Source organism: Trematomus bernacchii, unplaced genomic scaffold (genome assembly GCF_902827165.1).
Source record: "Trematomus bernacchii unplaced genomic scaffold, fTreBer1.1, whole genome shotgun sequence".
Taxonomy (NCBI): domain Eukaryota; kingdom Metazoa; phylum Chordata; class Actinopteri; order Perciformes; family Nototheniidae; genus Trematomus; species Trematomus bernacchii.
In genome coordinates this window covers 7190822-7208247 of record NW_022987698.1, presented here as the reverse complement: position 1 = coordinate 7208247, position 17426 = coordinate 7190822, and the positions used below count along the sequence as shown (strand labels likewise).

Sequence of the window (17426 nt, the reverse complement as noted above, 5' to 3'; positions counted from 1 at the left end):
GTTCAGCTGTGGTTCTTCTGACCTGTGACAGGACATACTGCACCAGAGCAGACATATTGCTTTTTCTTTGTTCACATGTGACTCTTTTATCTGTGTTTCGATGCTCGGACATGAACAGCAGCTACAGTACATTCTACTACCAAAAGCTTTCTGAGGTTCAAATAGAGTAGCGCCACCTAATTAGAAACATCAGCACCTTTAAATTATACAATCTCACATTTTTAAAATTTGTTCATTTTACAACATCACATATTTACATAGATATTAAAATACAGGAGTAAAAAACATAACATAACCCATGACGAAAAACATAAATAAAAAATGTAAACATAAATGAAAAATGTAAACATTGTTTTAAGAATGTCAATAAATTCACTGTAAAATAAGAATAACTTAGTCATTGCATAACGTGTTGAGAGGAAAGCAATATGACACGATCGTGAGGAAATCAGTACATTTCATGAAACAAGTGCAAGCAGCAACATCAGTGTATGTCCCAGTGACGTTGACAATATAAACATTAAAGATCATGACACCCTGATAGGATCTTATGATCATGTTCTCATTACATGGTGTGATATAACGTGACACATTTTCATGACGGAGAGAAAAATACAAACGGACATGGAAGATGAAAGAGACATAATCAGACCGTCGTGTGGATGGCTTCTTTGACTGAGGCCACTGCAGAGCTGATCCTGGGCCAGTTGCGCCATCAGCTCTGCTCGTGGCCCAAATCAGTTTCACACAACTCTGACGCATTTATCTCAAATTAAATAGGATTTTATGTTTTCACCCCCAAGGATATCAGGGTTTTGAGAACACTCACCAAGGGTTTGTTTGGTTTTCCTGCTTGTGGTGACGGAGATGCACCTTCATCTCCTGTCAATGAAATGTCCCTGATCATGACTCATGCATTTGAAGGTCTGTTAGAATAACAGAGACATTCTCAGGCCGGATCTGCAGGAGTTTGAGTTGGTTTAGGGGGATTTTCACTAGTTGGCTGGAGGTGGGGGTGGGGGTGGAGGTGGGGGTGGGGCTGGGGCTGGGGCTGGGGCTGGGGCTGGGTCAGCGCTGCCTGAATGATCCAGCTCTGCACTGTCACAGTCCGAGTCATCATACAGGGCCTGGTTTGAACAAAAAAACATCATTCATTAAAGGTCCCCTATTATACTGTTTTTCATCAATATATTATAGGTCTCAGATATATACAAAACATGTCTCTGAAGTGTTTGGCTCCAAATACCAAACAGATCGTGCATTGTAGCATCCCATAAACCCCAAAAGTGCTGATTCTCTGTCTGTTACTTTAGATGAAAATAAGGAGCCCCTCCCCACGCCCCTCTGCGAGATATATGGTTTAAAAGAACACAATGGTGCTCTAGGAGGAGATTCAGGTAATAAGGTGTGGGGGGGGGTTACCTTGGTTGGTGATTGGTTAATGGTTACACAAGCCAAAAAAGTCGTTATGACATCATAAAGTGGCCAAAATCTGATCAGCTCATTTTCAGACAGGTTTTAAAATAAATGGATCAGGACAAAAAGTGAGCAAATTTGTTCCCCTGAAATGTTCAGAATGTCTTTACACAGTTTATGTATAAAAGACATGAAAAAGTGGATTTTGCATAATAGGTGACCTTTAAGGTTGGAACAGCAAAACCTTTTTACTACTACTACCTTTTGGCTACAAAAGCCGATTCTGACCTATTGCCTTCCTCTTTATATCAGACTATATTGTGAATTCTCATTTTATTCACGCTTTGCAGCCTACCTCAAAATTATGATCATTACTAGCGAGCTGGGTCTTGACTTGGCGAAGAATAGCTTCTTTCTCAGACATTCCGTCGGAGCCCAGCTGGGTCGGGTCGGACGGGTCGGCGGGGATCTCTGAGCCCTGGGAGAGCAGGTCATCGCTCTTGTCGTCCAGACGCTCGTCGGTGTTGGTGCTGACCACGTCCGGTGTGCCGCTGTGGGAGTGGTCCGTGGTGTTCCCCTCCTCACCGTCCGACACCGACAAGTTCTCTGAGCTGAAGGTGGACAGGGACTGGCACTTGGTCATGCTCAGGGGACGCCTGGGTGGAGAAAATGTAGAAAAGAGTACATCAACATATATATTTTAATATAATTATAACAATACATTTAAAAGTATTTCAAACAAACAAATTATGGTGAACCAAAAACACTGACCAACAGCATATTTAAACCTTCTTCAGTAAAAATACTAAAAAGGAGGGTGTTAATGTTAAACAATCACATAAATGTAATTATATATATGGTAATATCTTAATCCTGTCTCTTAGGCTACATTTTCCATGACCTTATTGCTGAATATTTTACACTTGCATAATGTTTTTGCTAATTCACATACTATGTGTTACACAGGTTTCGTTGCTTATTCTTGCTTTAAAAATGTAATTTCTGATTTGTTTTAGGAAGAGTAACTTGTGAATTTTGTATGGAGGCACAGATGGAAATCTTAAAATAGTAGGTCTTCGATTATGACATTCAATGTGTTTAACAACTCTTACCGTCTCCTTGGCAACTCCACTTCACTGTCCACTTCTCCTTCCTCTTCCTCTGATGACACTCCACGTCTCTGTGGAGAAAATTAACCGCATGTATGAAACTCTGGTGTTTTCATGTTTCAATTCACATTTATCCCCCTCATTCTTGCTAATATTCCTGAGCCATCTGGTAGGATATGACCCTGATGACACCCTGGGTACAAACTGCACGGTGCCACTTTCAGTAAAGCCAAAGTGATTGACAGTTCTCGGGATGAATGAATCATCAATGTCTTTTACTACTTCTACATATTCATCACACATAATTAATTTGTGAAACATACAAACACCCTTAGCTTATGCATATTAAACCGGAAGTGGAATTAGCAACGGACAAATGCACAGGAAGCAATAATTAGCCACTTGAATGAAATCTTTGCATCCTATTTAGTGTTTTTTTTCAGTGTTATCTTTATTTGCAACATGGCATCTATAAAAGAAGAAAAAAGGATTGTAATAAATAAAGGCAAGATCATTATTTTGGCCGACTTGAGTCAAAATGTTTTTATATTATCTGGACTTTATCAGTGTCAGTCATCATAGCATAGCACCTCTAATGATGCTGATCTGTACCCGTGAAGCAGTCAAGAGACAATAAGAAAAGGGAAATGTTTTGTCTTATGTGGCAACAAATGAAATCAAAATGTCACCAATGCCTCTCACTGCTGATTCATCTTTGCCCCCTTAAAAAGATTCAGGGCTGGCTCACACTAAGACATCATTCTGTCTAACTGCATCCTCAGACTGCCTGCTCACCTGACTGCGTGTGACGGCTGCCCTGTAAAGCAGTGCCGCAGGAGTGAGGCGTTGACTTCTGGGTGAACGTATGATCACTGTCCCTTCTTCCTTTTCTTCACCCTCGTGCGAAACCCGGGGGTTCCCGAGCACGGACGCCCTCCCCGCCGCGGCCCCCCTGCCACATGGTGACTCGGGGCTACTGGAGAAAGGGATGGAAGCTGCATCCTCGCTGGGCGTGTCACTGCGTGGAGGGGTTCCTGCCAGGTCATCAGTCCCTAGACCCACATCCGGCCCCTCCTCAGTCCCTTCAGTCCTTCTGCTCTCCCCCAGCCCGGCTGAGGCGCTCTGGCTGCCCACTCTGTCCAGCCCCGTCCGGACCTGGCCCTTCCTCCGGTCCTCAGCCTCCATCGTGGTTGAAATGAGGTCCGGGCTTGAGGAGTACATCTTCTTGAGCAGCAGGTCATGCTGCAGCCCCCTGAGAGCTGCACTGGGGTCTAAGTGCTGCTTGCTGCTGGGCACAGATGAGGTGCAGTTGACCATAGCTAATGAAGAGGAGAGAGTGGCTTTCAGCTGAGCCAAGTCCCCGCTGCTGCCTTTCCCGGCCTTCCTGTAGCGGGGCTTTCCTCGCCGTGAGCGACCGGGCGAGGTGGAGCCCTTGTTGGGGATCGTAACCTGCGTCATGGAAGAGTCCAGTTTGGGGAGGATGACCTCTGACTTTAATAGGTCAGGCCTGAAAAGGACAGGAACAGAATAATACATTTAAAAGGGAGATCCAGATACATGGAAGGATAGGGGTGGTAGTATTCTGAATGTCTGTTATTGTTAAAACATTTCCTTAGTTATTACTTTCCATCTCACCCAACCTGTCTGTGGCCCCAAATCCCTACACTCCTACAAAATATGCAAATACTAAATACTTATGTAAAACAGCAGGGAACAGTAGTTTTTTGAAAACATGAATTAAATAGCGGTACAATGTGTGTTTGTTGACTTTTTAAACTGTGTAATTACTGCGTGGATTTCACACATTTGAATGTTGGGATTTAAATAGTTTCTGGACAATGAAGGTGTAGGGGCACAAAAGAATAATCAATGACCCACTTTGTATACAGACAGCAGGATCCATTTATTGTCTTGGGGTTAACATAATATTCAAGAGACACTTGATCAAACCAGCTAAATACTATGATGGCTTCAGAAACTCCCCGGTGTCTCACCTCTTGCTGTGTGAGGGCAGCTTCTGCGGTACGTTGCGTTTCTTCATGAGCTTCTCCATGGAGTTGGAGGAGGCCGACTGTCTGGAGCTCTGGTGCTTGAAGCAGCCCGGGTACTTCTTGTCTAGTGACTGCTCCCTCCTGATTCAAACACAAAGCCAATGCTTGTTAAATGGATGGCAATGGATACTCAGCATGGCATAATAATAATAGAGCACTTTGTTACATGCAGTGGCCCTGTGTGACTGGACGTAATGGCCCTTCACTGCACATTACAGATGACCTTTCCCAGCTCTTTCATTACAAAACACTGCTTAACCAAGTGGATAAAGCTATTCGTACAAATAATTTGAATATGAACAACCCTAGTTTTCCTATTGTGAAAAAATTACTACAGTATACTGCCATTGGTTTATGTGATTTCTAAACAATAACTTTGGCTATACTTAAGAAAGTGATCACAGTGCAACCTGACAAAACAATTTATTGTCCAGATAAGGAAAACTGATAGAGGCCTATAAACACTGATTTTTGTTATAACTATGTTTTGAGTATTTGAAAGCATTTTGTAGAGAATGGATTTACTTTGACATTAAAGGGTCAAAAGCCCCATTAAATTCAGTTTGATTCAATGCCCTGAAACAATAAAACCTCCAAGGGGGTGAATACATTTGATCGGCCCTATAAATTGATGGCAGTTTTCATACTTGTGCAGTTCTTTCTCTTTGATCTCCAGCTGCAGCATGATGGCGTTGAGCTCCATGTAGAGATTGTTGGCTCTCTCCAATTTCCTCTCGTAGTGCTCCCGGATGTCCAGGGCATGTCTGTGTGGAGAGGAAAATGGGGAGAAAGACTTTAATGCAAAGAAAACAGAAGTATGGAGTTTTAAATAGTTAGCTTTTGCTTATGACTTTGTAAGTGGTATAAATATCTCAACATCTGTATTCCTCGTTAGAAGTTCAACCTCTTTCTGTTTACTGTTATTCTTTTGCTAACCTGAGTTCTTCTCTGCGTCGTTTGATCAGCTCCTCGTCCAGCCTGTGAATACACGTCCCCTCAGACTTGATCTGCTCAAAGTGGTGCCTCACCTCGTCTCTCCACGCCACCTGGTGAAGCACATACACACATCCATCAGAGCAGGTATCGAATATAGCACTATCACAGGTACAAAAACACATAGAACGGTTCAGATGAATGTTAAACTACAACTTATATTACTGTTCACGCCACAAATGCTATGGTTAATATTTCTACTACCAGTTCTGTATTTACCATCACCATGTAGCTGCTTGGGGAAATACAGCAGGACACCAAGCAAGTACCTGCTTCATCTTAAACCTAGATCATTTATTTCTGCACATAAATAATGAGAATACATTTTATCGCACTCTCATCTAGTAAAAAAGCTCTTAATTTGCAGGGCGATTAAGGGTTTGTGTATCATTGATAACAAAACCATTAAGCTGTCAGATGATGATCAATACACAGGGAAACCGAACATGAACTGATGTGACATGAGCACCAAAAAGATGCAGTGTGAGCATCTTCTTGTACAAAGTAGAGCGTGACAGCTGTTATCTGATACCTGTCATATCAAAGGACAAAAGAAGTCTGATATACGAGCGTGCGCACGTACATGCGTGTGCCACATGTGTGTGCCACATGTGTGTGTTTCTGTCCGTGCATGACTGATGCTCTTCTTATTAAGCTAATGGACTCGTGTGCGCACTCTTCCATGTCTCCAGTCCCCTCTTTCTCCTCTCTCTTTGCTCTCTGCGCCCTACCATTAAAAGCAATCAATACACTCCAGCAGCAAATACTTCTTTCTAACGTCACAAGAAAAATCCATTATGGGACAGAGAGGAGAGAATCTGGGCAGGGTTGAAGCAGGGGGGGGAAGGGGCACAGGGAGAAATAAAGGATCAAAGATAAGTGGAGAGAGTGAAAGAGGTTTGTATTTTGCATCGTAAGATATAAAAAGCTGCTAGCAGGAAATTAAATCATATTCATTTTGTGTGTTTCTGTGCACCAGTGTGTCTAATGCTCGGGTTGTAAATGGATCTGAGGCTCTGCATGGCTGAGTAAAGACACATCTTCCACACAATTATACTTTGCTCTTGTCCTTCATTTGTTTGGGTTTGCATTGGTCCGACATATTTGTCATTAACTTCCCATCCCCCACCCTGTCAGAGACACACCCTCCTTCTACCTCACGGAGACCTTCACCAATCGTGCTTTCATATGATGGGAGGTCGAAAAAAGGCTTCACGTGTGACAAAGAACAAAGACCAAGATGCCCACAATATGATGTTGTGATTGAAAGGACAGGTGTTATTAGTGTGGTCCCGAGGGAAACAAAATGGTAGTTGTTTTACAGCAAAATGACTATTAGAGATATTGGCTGCTGTTGACAGGGGGTTGGCTATGATGAGAAGCGGAGCTCATGTGCACCTCATCTGATGTCTATTTATTTGGAAAGGAATACTGTGACCTGAGAAAATGAGTATCACGATTATATTTACCCTAAATTGTACAGCCTCTGAGATAGTAAAGAGCTGTTTTCTTCCATTTGCTATTTCTCTCTATTTTGTCTAAACAGCTACTGATACAAAAATAAAAAAATAAAAATGGCAAATTTCACTCGTCAATTGGACATCAAGTAGCTATTCAGTTGGGACTGTTGGAAGACATAAAAGAAGCTTACCTGAGTTTGGAAGTAGGTTTCTTGGGGAGTCGATAAGATATCTGCGGAAGCAATGTCCAGATGCAGGAGAATCTGTCGGAAGGAGGGCCTGTTTCTTGGCTTGCAGTTCCTGTGGACAATTTGGACAAATGTTTGGTCAGAAATGCAAGAAACATGTTATTTTCTTTCTTAAGAGAAAGAGTTACTTCTATTTGAAATGTATCTTCTCTTTTGCCTTTCCCAAATGACTTCAATCTTTCAGCCTTCTTAAAACTCCAAACTTCCCCCCCCATCTCTCTTTTGCCTCCTCCCTCCTCCTCCTGCCGCCCCACTCACCAGCATTGCCTGAGGAGCAGTTTGAAGCTTTCTGGACAGCTATCCGGTACAGGCAGATGGAGACTGTTGTTGCCCACTCCCCAGATGATAGCGGAGGAGTCCACGTCCTTATAGGGCACCTCTCCTGTCAGCATCTCCCACAGCACCACGCCAAATGACCTGCACAGAGATGGGGAACATTTACTTTCAGACACATTGATAAAAGATGGGAAGTGAACTATAAGGAAGCGTGACTGAAATGTCACACTTAACTTTGTAAAAAGAAATCTGCAGATTCAGATTTGATAAGAACTGCTACATTTGATGGATAATGTATCAGTGTAAGAAAATGTGTTAGCTTATTTATAATTTTTCATCAGTGTGGTATGAAAAGGTTTGGCACTGATAACAGTTTTGTACCACTGGAATAATGGTCAATTGCTTAACAGCTTCACTGGTATTAGCCAAAATAACAGGTTATTCTCAGTTCAAAGTAGTTGGTCAAATATAGTATTTGGTGTCAAATGTATTTAAATATAATGCTTGATTTTACTACAGTTCTGTGTTGTTCATTGATGAGCTTCATTTCTACCTCACTTCGCTCAGAGAGGGGGAAGGAAGCTGGCCCAATGGGACGGTAACCAAGGAAAGTCTGTTGCTGGTGACTCCCTGAGTTGCCATGGTGACAGTATCCAAGGTGCCATTAGCATCACACGCAGCATTGAGGAGATGTGTGAGGTTGTGTTTACATGTGTATTTTTAGAGTCTCTCCATCTCCTAGTTTATGATTCATGATATCAATGCACAAGAAGAGACACTTGATTTCAAGGCATTGCATGAAATGGTTTCACCATCTGGTTAAATATGATCCGTTAGTTAGATGATTTATTTCTACACAGCGCAATGTCATTCAGTAAAGTAATTAATTGACAATTTGTCAATTCAGTCTCAAAGTAGCAACACAAATATTTAATAATAAGCCATTGCATAAAAAAGTGATGCAGTGGACTTAAAATACAGTATATATATATATATATGCACTCCACGTCTGTGTTCATCTGAAACACTTTTCTGTCAGTGGCTCTGAGATGAAAGACCTGGGGACCCTTTTGGAAATCTTTTCATTTCACCTAAACAACACGTGAAAATTAATACTTCATGAAACTGGCTTCCTCCTTTTCTAGATATTGTGCCTTAAACATTGTCTAGATAATCAGGGGTTGGGGTGGTAAGCCTGCCTCACTTTAATACTGCCATCATTTCCATAGATTTTGTTTATATGAAAATTATAATAAAAAGATGATAAAAAAAATATGGAAAATAAAAAGCACCACATTTTGTTTTGTTGTCAGTTTTTACCTATTTAAATTGCTATGGAAATAATTTGGTTTAATCATTTGATCCACAGGCCTACTGACTACATAACCAAGTGAAACTAATTTTTTGTTTTGATATAATTATTTTACATAGTACAATGCAGCGTTTGACTGAAGCCAGTGAGGGTGCAATTGTGTCGACATTTGTCCCTGAGAAACAGTATCTACCATTTTCTTATGATGTTGTTTCTTTGGGTGATTTATAATTAATTATGCCAGTACCATATACAGGCTTGAGATTATAGCATTGTGTCTTCTTTTAATCTTTTGATTAAGGATTGTTTATCTTTCTATTAATTGTGTGTTCATGTGTTTGTTAGCAGGTTGCTGAATTCACTTAGCCTTGCAGGGGCAAATATAGTTGGCTTGCATTTTATTGAATCAAAGATAAGAAAGGTTTAATTGTGTTATGTTAGTTTTTATCGCCATCAAATGTGATTATGTTAAATTCTACCTGTGGCTATCTTAGTCCTTATATGATATATTCAGACGTAGTAACAGACGGAGCATGAGTTGTACCAGATGTCAAATAATGTTAGAACCAAACTGAATACATACAACATACGTCTTTCCCACATCTTTCTCTGACTCACTCTTTTCATGGCATGTACTTCTAAAGCATTTACATAAGTTTAAACAAAACCGTACAGTATACACTCATGCTTGGCTTTCTTTCCACACGAAAAGCTTTTTAATCCTATTTTCACTCTCCTGCTAATGCACTGCTGGCCCTGGGCCAAACCATCCGCAGGCTTGGAAGGTTATTGCAGCCTCTCCTGAGCACTGCAGCATCTGGCAAATCAATTATTAAATTAGCCAGCGTTCCTTTCAGGACGGAGAGGAAGAGTGATGGAGGGATGTAGGGAGAGAGAGGGGGAGAATGTACTGGGGGAGATCAGGGTTTTACACAGGGCAACCCATCAGATGTGGCTGAGGCCATATAGAATTTCATGTAATGAGATATTGTACATAATACTCAATAGATTTTCTGGAAATACGATCCTGCTCTCTGTACTGTAGTAGGCTGTCCCTAATGAGATTTTATGTTGATTCTATGACAGATAAGACAAATCATAAGGGCAAATTGCAGAGGTTCACCAGTGCAAGAGGACTGTGTAAAAGGGTTATGACACCTACCAAATATCCACTTTCTCTGAGACGGGTTCGTTGCGTATGACCTCAGGAGCCATCCAGGCCACCGTACCGGCAAAGGACATCTTGGTGCTCTTGTCACTGAGCTCCTTGGACGTGCCGAAATCAGAGATCTTCACAGAGTCATCATAAGTGATCAGCATGCTGGAAGGAAACATTAGAAGTCAAGTCAGTTCATTCATTGAAATCAAAAATGTTAACTTAAAGTGGACCTATCATGCTATATTTAAATGATATATTGTAGGGCCATACCTATATAAGGTATATTTATACGTTTCTGTTTTCAAAATACCAAACAGATCATGCATTTTAGCCATGCCTCATTTCGCTCTATTTGCTGTTCTCCAGCCCTGTTTTTGCAGGGGGCTGATTCTGTGAGCTGCAGCTGACCACGCCCCCCTGCAGGAGAGGGGAGCCGCTCTGATCAAGTCAGAAGAGGGGGAGAAAAAGAGATCTCCGTCCTCCGTGTTTTATTATAGCATATTATTATATAGAGTCGTTATTCATTTGTTTTAAAGCTCAATAAATAACAAAGAAGACCTTCGACCGGCACTTTTCTAATTTTGTCCGGAAGATTTAAACTTTAACGGACATCTTGACCGGCGAAACAAACTGAAACTGAAACTCTGCCGCACGGTCCCCTCGTTCCTTGGAAGAGGCGGAGAGGTGGGTGTTTGTCATCTGCTGGTGGACTAACCGGAGAGAATTACAGTGCTTGCCTCGACGGGGAGGGATTGCATTGAATTAAAGCAGCGGGAGCAAACGCTTGCCTCGGGGAGGGAGAAAAAAAGCCACAGCGGAGAATAAACAGAAGGGTAACCATGGTAACCATGCGCGGGAAGTCTTCTTCGCTGCTTTTGTGGCAGACTACAGCGCCACTTACAGGCCTGGCATATGTACTACAGCGTCTCCAGCGCTTTCGAGCGGCAATGGCCGGCCGTGGCCCAACCCCACATTCCCCTGATAGGTGGAGAGTTGGCCCAATAGCCGTAGCGCCACCGTCCTGACGTCAGGACAGTGCTCAAATCTGGATCAGTTTTTATCAGATCCGTTGCAGCCCCTTTTTTAGAGATTTGGGTATGGAGGAAAATAGAGAGGGTTGTGTTTTCTGACACTTGGTGAGTTCCCTGGAACACCGGGGACACATATTCATGTATAAAAGACGTACAAAAGTGCATTTTGCATGATAGGTCCCCTTTAATGTAAAATAATTGTTTGCTTTATTATTTACAGTTGAATTACAGAGCTGTAACCACATGATTACTTTTCACCAGGTCTATAAAACTCACTTTGGTGACTTGAGGTCTCTGTGGATGATCTTGTGGAGGTGAAGATAGTTCATGCCCCCAGCGATGCCCATGGCCCAGTCCATGAGCAGGGAGGGATGGATCTTCCTGCCTGCTCTCAGCACCTCGTACAACTGGCCCTGGGCACAGTACTCCATGATGATGCAGTAACATGGAGCCTGGGTACAAATACCTCTGCGAGTGTAGAGAAGCATGTACAGTTTGTTAAGACAAAACATATTAGACTTGCTTGATAGTGATTAATTGGAAACGTGTAACTTTAAAGTTATTTGGGGTATTTTAATGTGTTTTCTATTAACTGATTATTTCGACTAACTTGAAAGTGATAATGTTGGGATGTTTGAGCTTGCGCAGGTTCTTGATGTCGGTCTCTTTGATGTTCCGCACTTTCTTTACAGCCACTTCCTGTCCGTACAGTTTTCCCAGAAAGACGGCACCCTGGGCTCCACTGCCAACCCACTGCAGGTCAGAAATCTCCTCGAATGGGATCTCCCATGCCTCTGAGATAGGGGGAAAAGATGGAGGCAAAGCAGTTAGTGAGTTTGTTGGTGTAGTAACATGTCTAATATGGAAAGGGAACAGAGCAACAACTGTTATATTAACCTGCTGGGATTACAGGTTATTTTCCTCTGCAAAGTCATATTCTGCATCAATCTTGTCATTTCGATCTCATCAAGAAAATAAATATCCCTTATACTAAAATAAAAAACTATTATTTTAAATTGTCAACATGGATAAAATGAAGACAAAACAAGCTCATGTTTTGTTTAGTTGTTACATACATACAAAATCTGTACCACAAACTAGAACAATGAAATCAAGACTGAAAAGCCCCAAAGTCTGTCTGTAAAACTAAAGCTAGTAGCAAGAAGCACACCACAGAGAGAGTGGATGAGTTAGACTTGTAACAGTAAAACCAGCTGTAAGCCGAGTTGATATATTTTTCGGTTGTTGAACCTCACCTTAACCTAAGACTCAGGGTGTGCAGGCAGACCGAGAGGGAGCTCTAATCTCCTGTGGGTAATTCTCCCTCAGCCTGCTAAATCCTGCTTAGTGCCATTGTGGGGCCGACGCAAAACAGGGGTCCAACGCTCAGGAGGGGGGGGAGGATTTGAAAGCCTAATGTGGATGTACGCTGAATAGGAAGGTGGAGGGGATGGTGGAGGTAGCTCTGTTTGTGTGTGTGTGTGTGTGTTAGGAGAAAAAAGGGAGGGGGATTCCCCACGGGTGGACGGGGGTCCATGTGGCCGAAGACAGACGGTTAATACAGAGAAAATATACAGCCTGCTTTGCTGCTGTTCCTGACTCCGGACGATTAAGATACATTTATCATATTAATGAGGATGGCATGAATGATTAATGCTATCCAGTGATAGATTGAGTCTCTAATGAGCCTCTCATATGTCTCACAGTAAAGACATAACACCATATCTTACACATCAGAAGATGCCAGATCTGAGGACATTTAGTACCAAAAACCCCACAGTCCTTGAGAATCAATAAAGGACGGATGATTTTCCTGCTTTCAATTGTGCTACATTGTGCCTTCTAATCAAAGCTTAAGAATAGGGCATTGTGATACGGTAGGCAGGCATTCAGTTGCAGTACCCCTATTTATGTCACTTTTATAATAACCGTTTTGCTCTGGTTGCTCAGCGTGTGTGACTCCCTGTGAAGCTGCACAGAGGAGGGGAGCAGCGAGGTGCAGATGGGCTGGGAGTGATAACAGCACCGGATAAAAAGGAGACAATGAGAGATGGAAGGAGGAGGGGAGTGTAGGGGAGATGTGGAAGTCAAGCTGGTGATAAAATATCAGAAGGCTCTAAAGACAAGGAGACATATACAACTGCCACCTTCAAGCCTGCTGTATTTATTCTACTAAGTTTGTTTTTGGCCTCTTATCTGACTTTCTGTCGGATATTAAAATGTTATTTTTGTGGACGTGTGCGTGCAGTCTCACATCAGTGTGTGTGTGTGTGTGTGTGTGTGTGTGTGTGTGTGTGTGTGTGTGTGTGTGTGTGTGTGTGAGCGTGTGTGTGTGTGTGTGTGTGTGTGAGCGTGTGAGTGAGCGTGTGAGTGTGTGTGTGCGTGTGTCAGGCTTGCGTTAATAGAGATGAGAGGCACAGGGTCAGAGCGTGGCCATGCATAATTCATGGAGCAGATTTGGCAGAGGAGTCCCGGGGGAGCTCTGCGCTATTGTAGTGGATGCAGACATAAACAACACCGCGTCACAGGGAGCTAGTTTGATTGGGGGGTGGTAGTGTGGAGAAGGGGGGGTGGGCATAAGCACGGGATGGGGGGAAATATCAGGGGAAAATAAGCCCTTTGCAGCTTTGATAGAGTCTCTCTCGTGCTTCAGCTCTTACACGTCAAGGAAAGTGTTTGTTTACAACATGGCCTTTGTGGGAGTCATTTCTCTACCAACTGGTTCATGTAATTAAACCGGGGGATAAGATCCTTTAATTAGCATATCAAAGCTCCACACGGGAATTTAATGGGAGCTGCTGCTTGCTTTTATTAGAAAAGTATAACAACCATTATTATCAGTGTTTGTGTGTTTCTATTCAAATGGATTTGACTTACCATCCAGGCCGTGTTTGTGCTCTGTGGAGTATGCTTTGCCGATCATAGTCCAGACAGGCCGCAGACACCCAAACAACCCTTCTAGAAACCCTCCGGTAGACTGGCACTGTAGCCTGGCAACACCGGCCTGGTTCCTGACCGCACTGCCCTCCATCTCCTGGCCCTCTCCCTCCGTCCTTCCTGGACTCCTGTCATGCTCGTGGAGCTTCAGCACGCTGTTGGCAAAGTGCTCCTGTTGTTCCTCGCCTGGTGTCTGGTTGTGGCCCGTGCTCTGGCCCTCTCCCCCTCCACCCTCGGGCTCTACGGCTCTTCCGGTGTCCATAGATAGGACGTTACGAATGACACACTGGGTCGGGGTAAGGTCCATTTCTGGGGTGCAGGGTGTTTCGGCATCGAAGCGACAATAGGATGGAGGATCAGAGAGGGGTGTGTTGAAGCCGGAGAGAGAAGGAGAGGGAGCACGAGATTCGTGAAGAAGCGCCATGACGGCTTAGGTCACAAGAAGAACAAAATAACTGGGAGCCTAACATAGAGAGAGGAAAAGGGAGAAAAGGGGGGGGGGGGAATTGTTATAAACAAAATAAAAGTAAACATCCTATTTTTACTCCCTGGCAGCCATAAAAGCAGATTCAGCTAAGTATTGAGTTGGTCACCTCTGGAAGGTATTTATTTGGCCTCCTGTAAGAAGGACCTTCAATGATAATACATTGTGAGTTGAATAGGAACTCAATGTAGTTATGTACCCCCACTGAACTCCGTAGCACTGAACAAAGCGGGATGACAAGAAGCCACACCTCCCTGAAGCTGTGATCAATATCAAATAAATGCACATTTATAGTTCCTATACCCTTTTTGTTTTGTTGTATCACCCAGAAAGTTATTTGCAGCTTTTTATAAAGAACATGTAAGAGTCAGGAAGACAACAGTGAACAACACACAGTAAACTATTCATCATCAGCATAGATGAGTAATATCATGAAGCAAATATCACACATATTTAGTCGTAAAAAGAAGTAACAATCAAAAGTGACATTAAATTGCCTTTTTTTAAATTAAAAAAGGGTGAAAATGAGAGTACAGTGGTTGTCAGGGCATGTGCCCAATAATCAGAGCAATGATATTAACTTATGAGTCATGATGTCTGAAATCTGAGGGTATCAAATCAATAGTGTGAAACATGATTCAGGACATGTGGATAAAAGACGAAAAAGCAGCCTGTCTGGATCATGAATCAGAGAAAGCCTTAGTTCAGCACTACACTTGATGAAGTGCACAGCAAATCATTTAAAACCCCCTCTTTAACTTGGCAACCTTATAGGTGCTGCAGCATTGCAGTATTGCAGTATCTCAATTAGGTAATTTCCTTACACATTACAGAATATGACAGTATGAATTGCTTTAGGTTTTTCATGTTCATGATTTACAAACGTAGTGCCGTAAAGGTAGAATGGGGCCTCAGCTGGTTATTTACATCCTGGAGCAACATCACTGGTGTATTAAAATGGATGAGATCAAATGACGCCTGTATAATAACGAGAGAGCTCTGCAAGCCTCTTCAAAGCTTGTCATTTCTCCAAGGACAAAAGCATATACACGCTCAGTGGAGAATGAAAACGCATTATTTCTTGTTAGGGCCTTTTTAAGTGATCCACTCCTCCTCTGCTTTCACTGACAAGCACGAACTAGAGGTGACAAGCTTAACCTGCTTTGTAAAATAATGAAACAATTCAAAACCTTTATCAGTATCATCATTCTTTTGTACGGCATATTACAAAAAAATATATATATTAGTTTTTTATGAACATTTTTAACATGAAACTGGATCAGTTTCCATGTTTTCATCTAGTCGTTGTGAGGAGTATCTTACATTTGCTTTCCATGTCTTATGCCAGTTTGAATGTGAATATGAGTTAAATTACCAAGCCTAAATGTATTAACATGCCATTAAGACTATTATATTGACCACCCATAATGGGACATTTAGTCTCACAATTACCCTGAAATCTAATTTATCAGCCATCATCCCTGAATCTACGACCTTCATCTGTACATAAGCATCAATTATTCATAGTATATGGAAAGATAAATCATGTATAGTCCAAAACAAGACGGACAGAGCCTGTAGTACGCGGCATCAACCATAAAGCTCAAAGTCATTATAATTTTCTACGGAGGGGAAAAAACGGAACCACTGAGACACATCTGGTGTCTGAAATCTGGAATAATCATTCACATCCGACTGATCCAGTCAGCTAATAGTCCTGCTCCGGCTCTCACTTGATTTATTTTGAGGTATCAGCTGCGGAGCTTGAAGGAGGCTACGCTCTGTTACAGGCCGGTGCATTGTGGATGTGTGTTGTGCGCATCATCGCTTCTCCACGCACCCCCTGCTGCGGTGCACCAGTGGAGCATTATTGACAGGCAAACACGCAATTCCAGTTTAAACTAGAATAATAAAAAAGCACAGTATGTATTATTTCGAGATTATAACATGGTGCAGATGACCTCCATTCTCCTTGTACCTGTTTATCACGCCGACTGCCAATGTACAACCAAAAAACGTGTCCTACCTCAGTGCCGACAGCTGAAGTCCATCGCTGGAGAATGCAAACGCGTATTCCAATTGAAAGATTAAGTCTAATAACAATCACGAAATATGTCTCCCTTTCTCGGGTTTTGTCAGCATCTACGCTCACTCCTCCTCCTTCTCCGTGCATCCACCGAGATTTCTCCGCCCTGGATGACTGGAAACGAGCGTCTTCTGCTGCGTCTATCCCAGTGAGCGGTAAACACAGCTCCGCTCCCCTAGGTTCGCTTGTTTTCCTGCTGCTTTCCCTCCTCCTCCTTTTCCGTTCTCCTCTGAGGATGTGATCTGCGCACACTCGAGGAATTTATACGGCCTATCTCACCTATAGTAAACACGACCGTGGAGGAGAGGAGGATGGGAGGGATGCAGTGTTGGTGTCCTCCTATCAGGGATCAAATGTGCTGTGACGGGCTCAGTCCGGAGAGACGCGGGACAACCGCAGGTAAAGGGGTTTAAGAGCGACTGAGGCTCTTAGGCAGGGAGGTAGGGGGTCAGCCGGTGAGTGAGGTGATCAAAATGATGTCATCCACAAAGCATGCAGCATTTGACTGGACAGCCCCATGTAAATCCCTTCAAACCCTATTAACGCCGTCTGTATCGAGTGTAATTGGTGCATAATCTGTGAGCACTATGTCCCGTCTGCCACAGAGGGGACATGAAGGAAGGACGTTTTTTATTATTATCTTCTCCAATCTCTACTGACCCATTTATCTCAGATAGGGAGAGTGGGACAGCACAGGGCCTAAATGGGACTTTCCCCAGGCGTGATTTGTTTCCCTCAGCGACTTCAATTAACCTGAATGGAATAAAATATCACTCTCGTTTTAAACAACTGTCATCACAAATCTCATTTTGTGTTTGAAAATACCCCAAGGTCTTCAAGGGTTCCTATTATATTATAAATGTG

The 17426-nt window shown here is 42.7% G+C and overlaps 1 protein-coding gene across 1 annotated transcript; it reads right to left on the bottom strand.

The window, feature by feature from the left end:
• Positions 1-995: 995 nt before the first annotated feature.
• Positions 996-16762, bottom strand: LOC117489662 (mitogen-activated protein kinase kinase kinase 12-like). The gene is made up of 14 exons (XM_034139126.1): positions 16503-16762; positions 13933-14455; positions 11666-11849; positions 11332-11523; positions 10028-10186; positions 7536-7694; positions 7221-7329; positions 5513-5622; positions 5224-5340; positions 4520-4657; positions 3321-4032; positions 2529-2596; positions 1772-2072; positions 996-1127 (listed from the first exon to the last, which is right to left on the bottom strand). The coding sequence occupies exons 2-14, from the start codon at positions 14414-14416 to the stop codon at positions 996-998; spliced, it is 2865 nt and encodes a 954-aa protein (XP_033995017.1). The 5' UTR covers positions 14417-14455; positions 16503-16762.
• Positions 16763-17426: the final 664 nt, after the last annotated feature.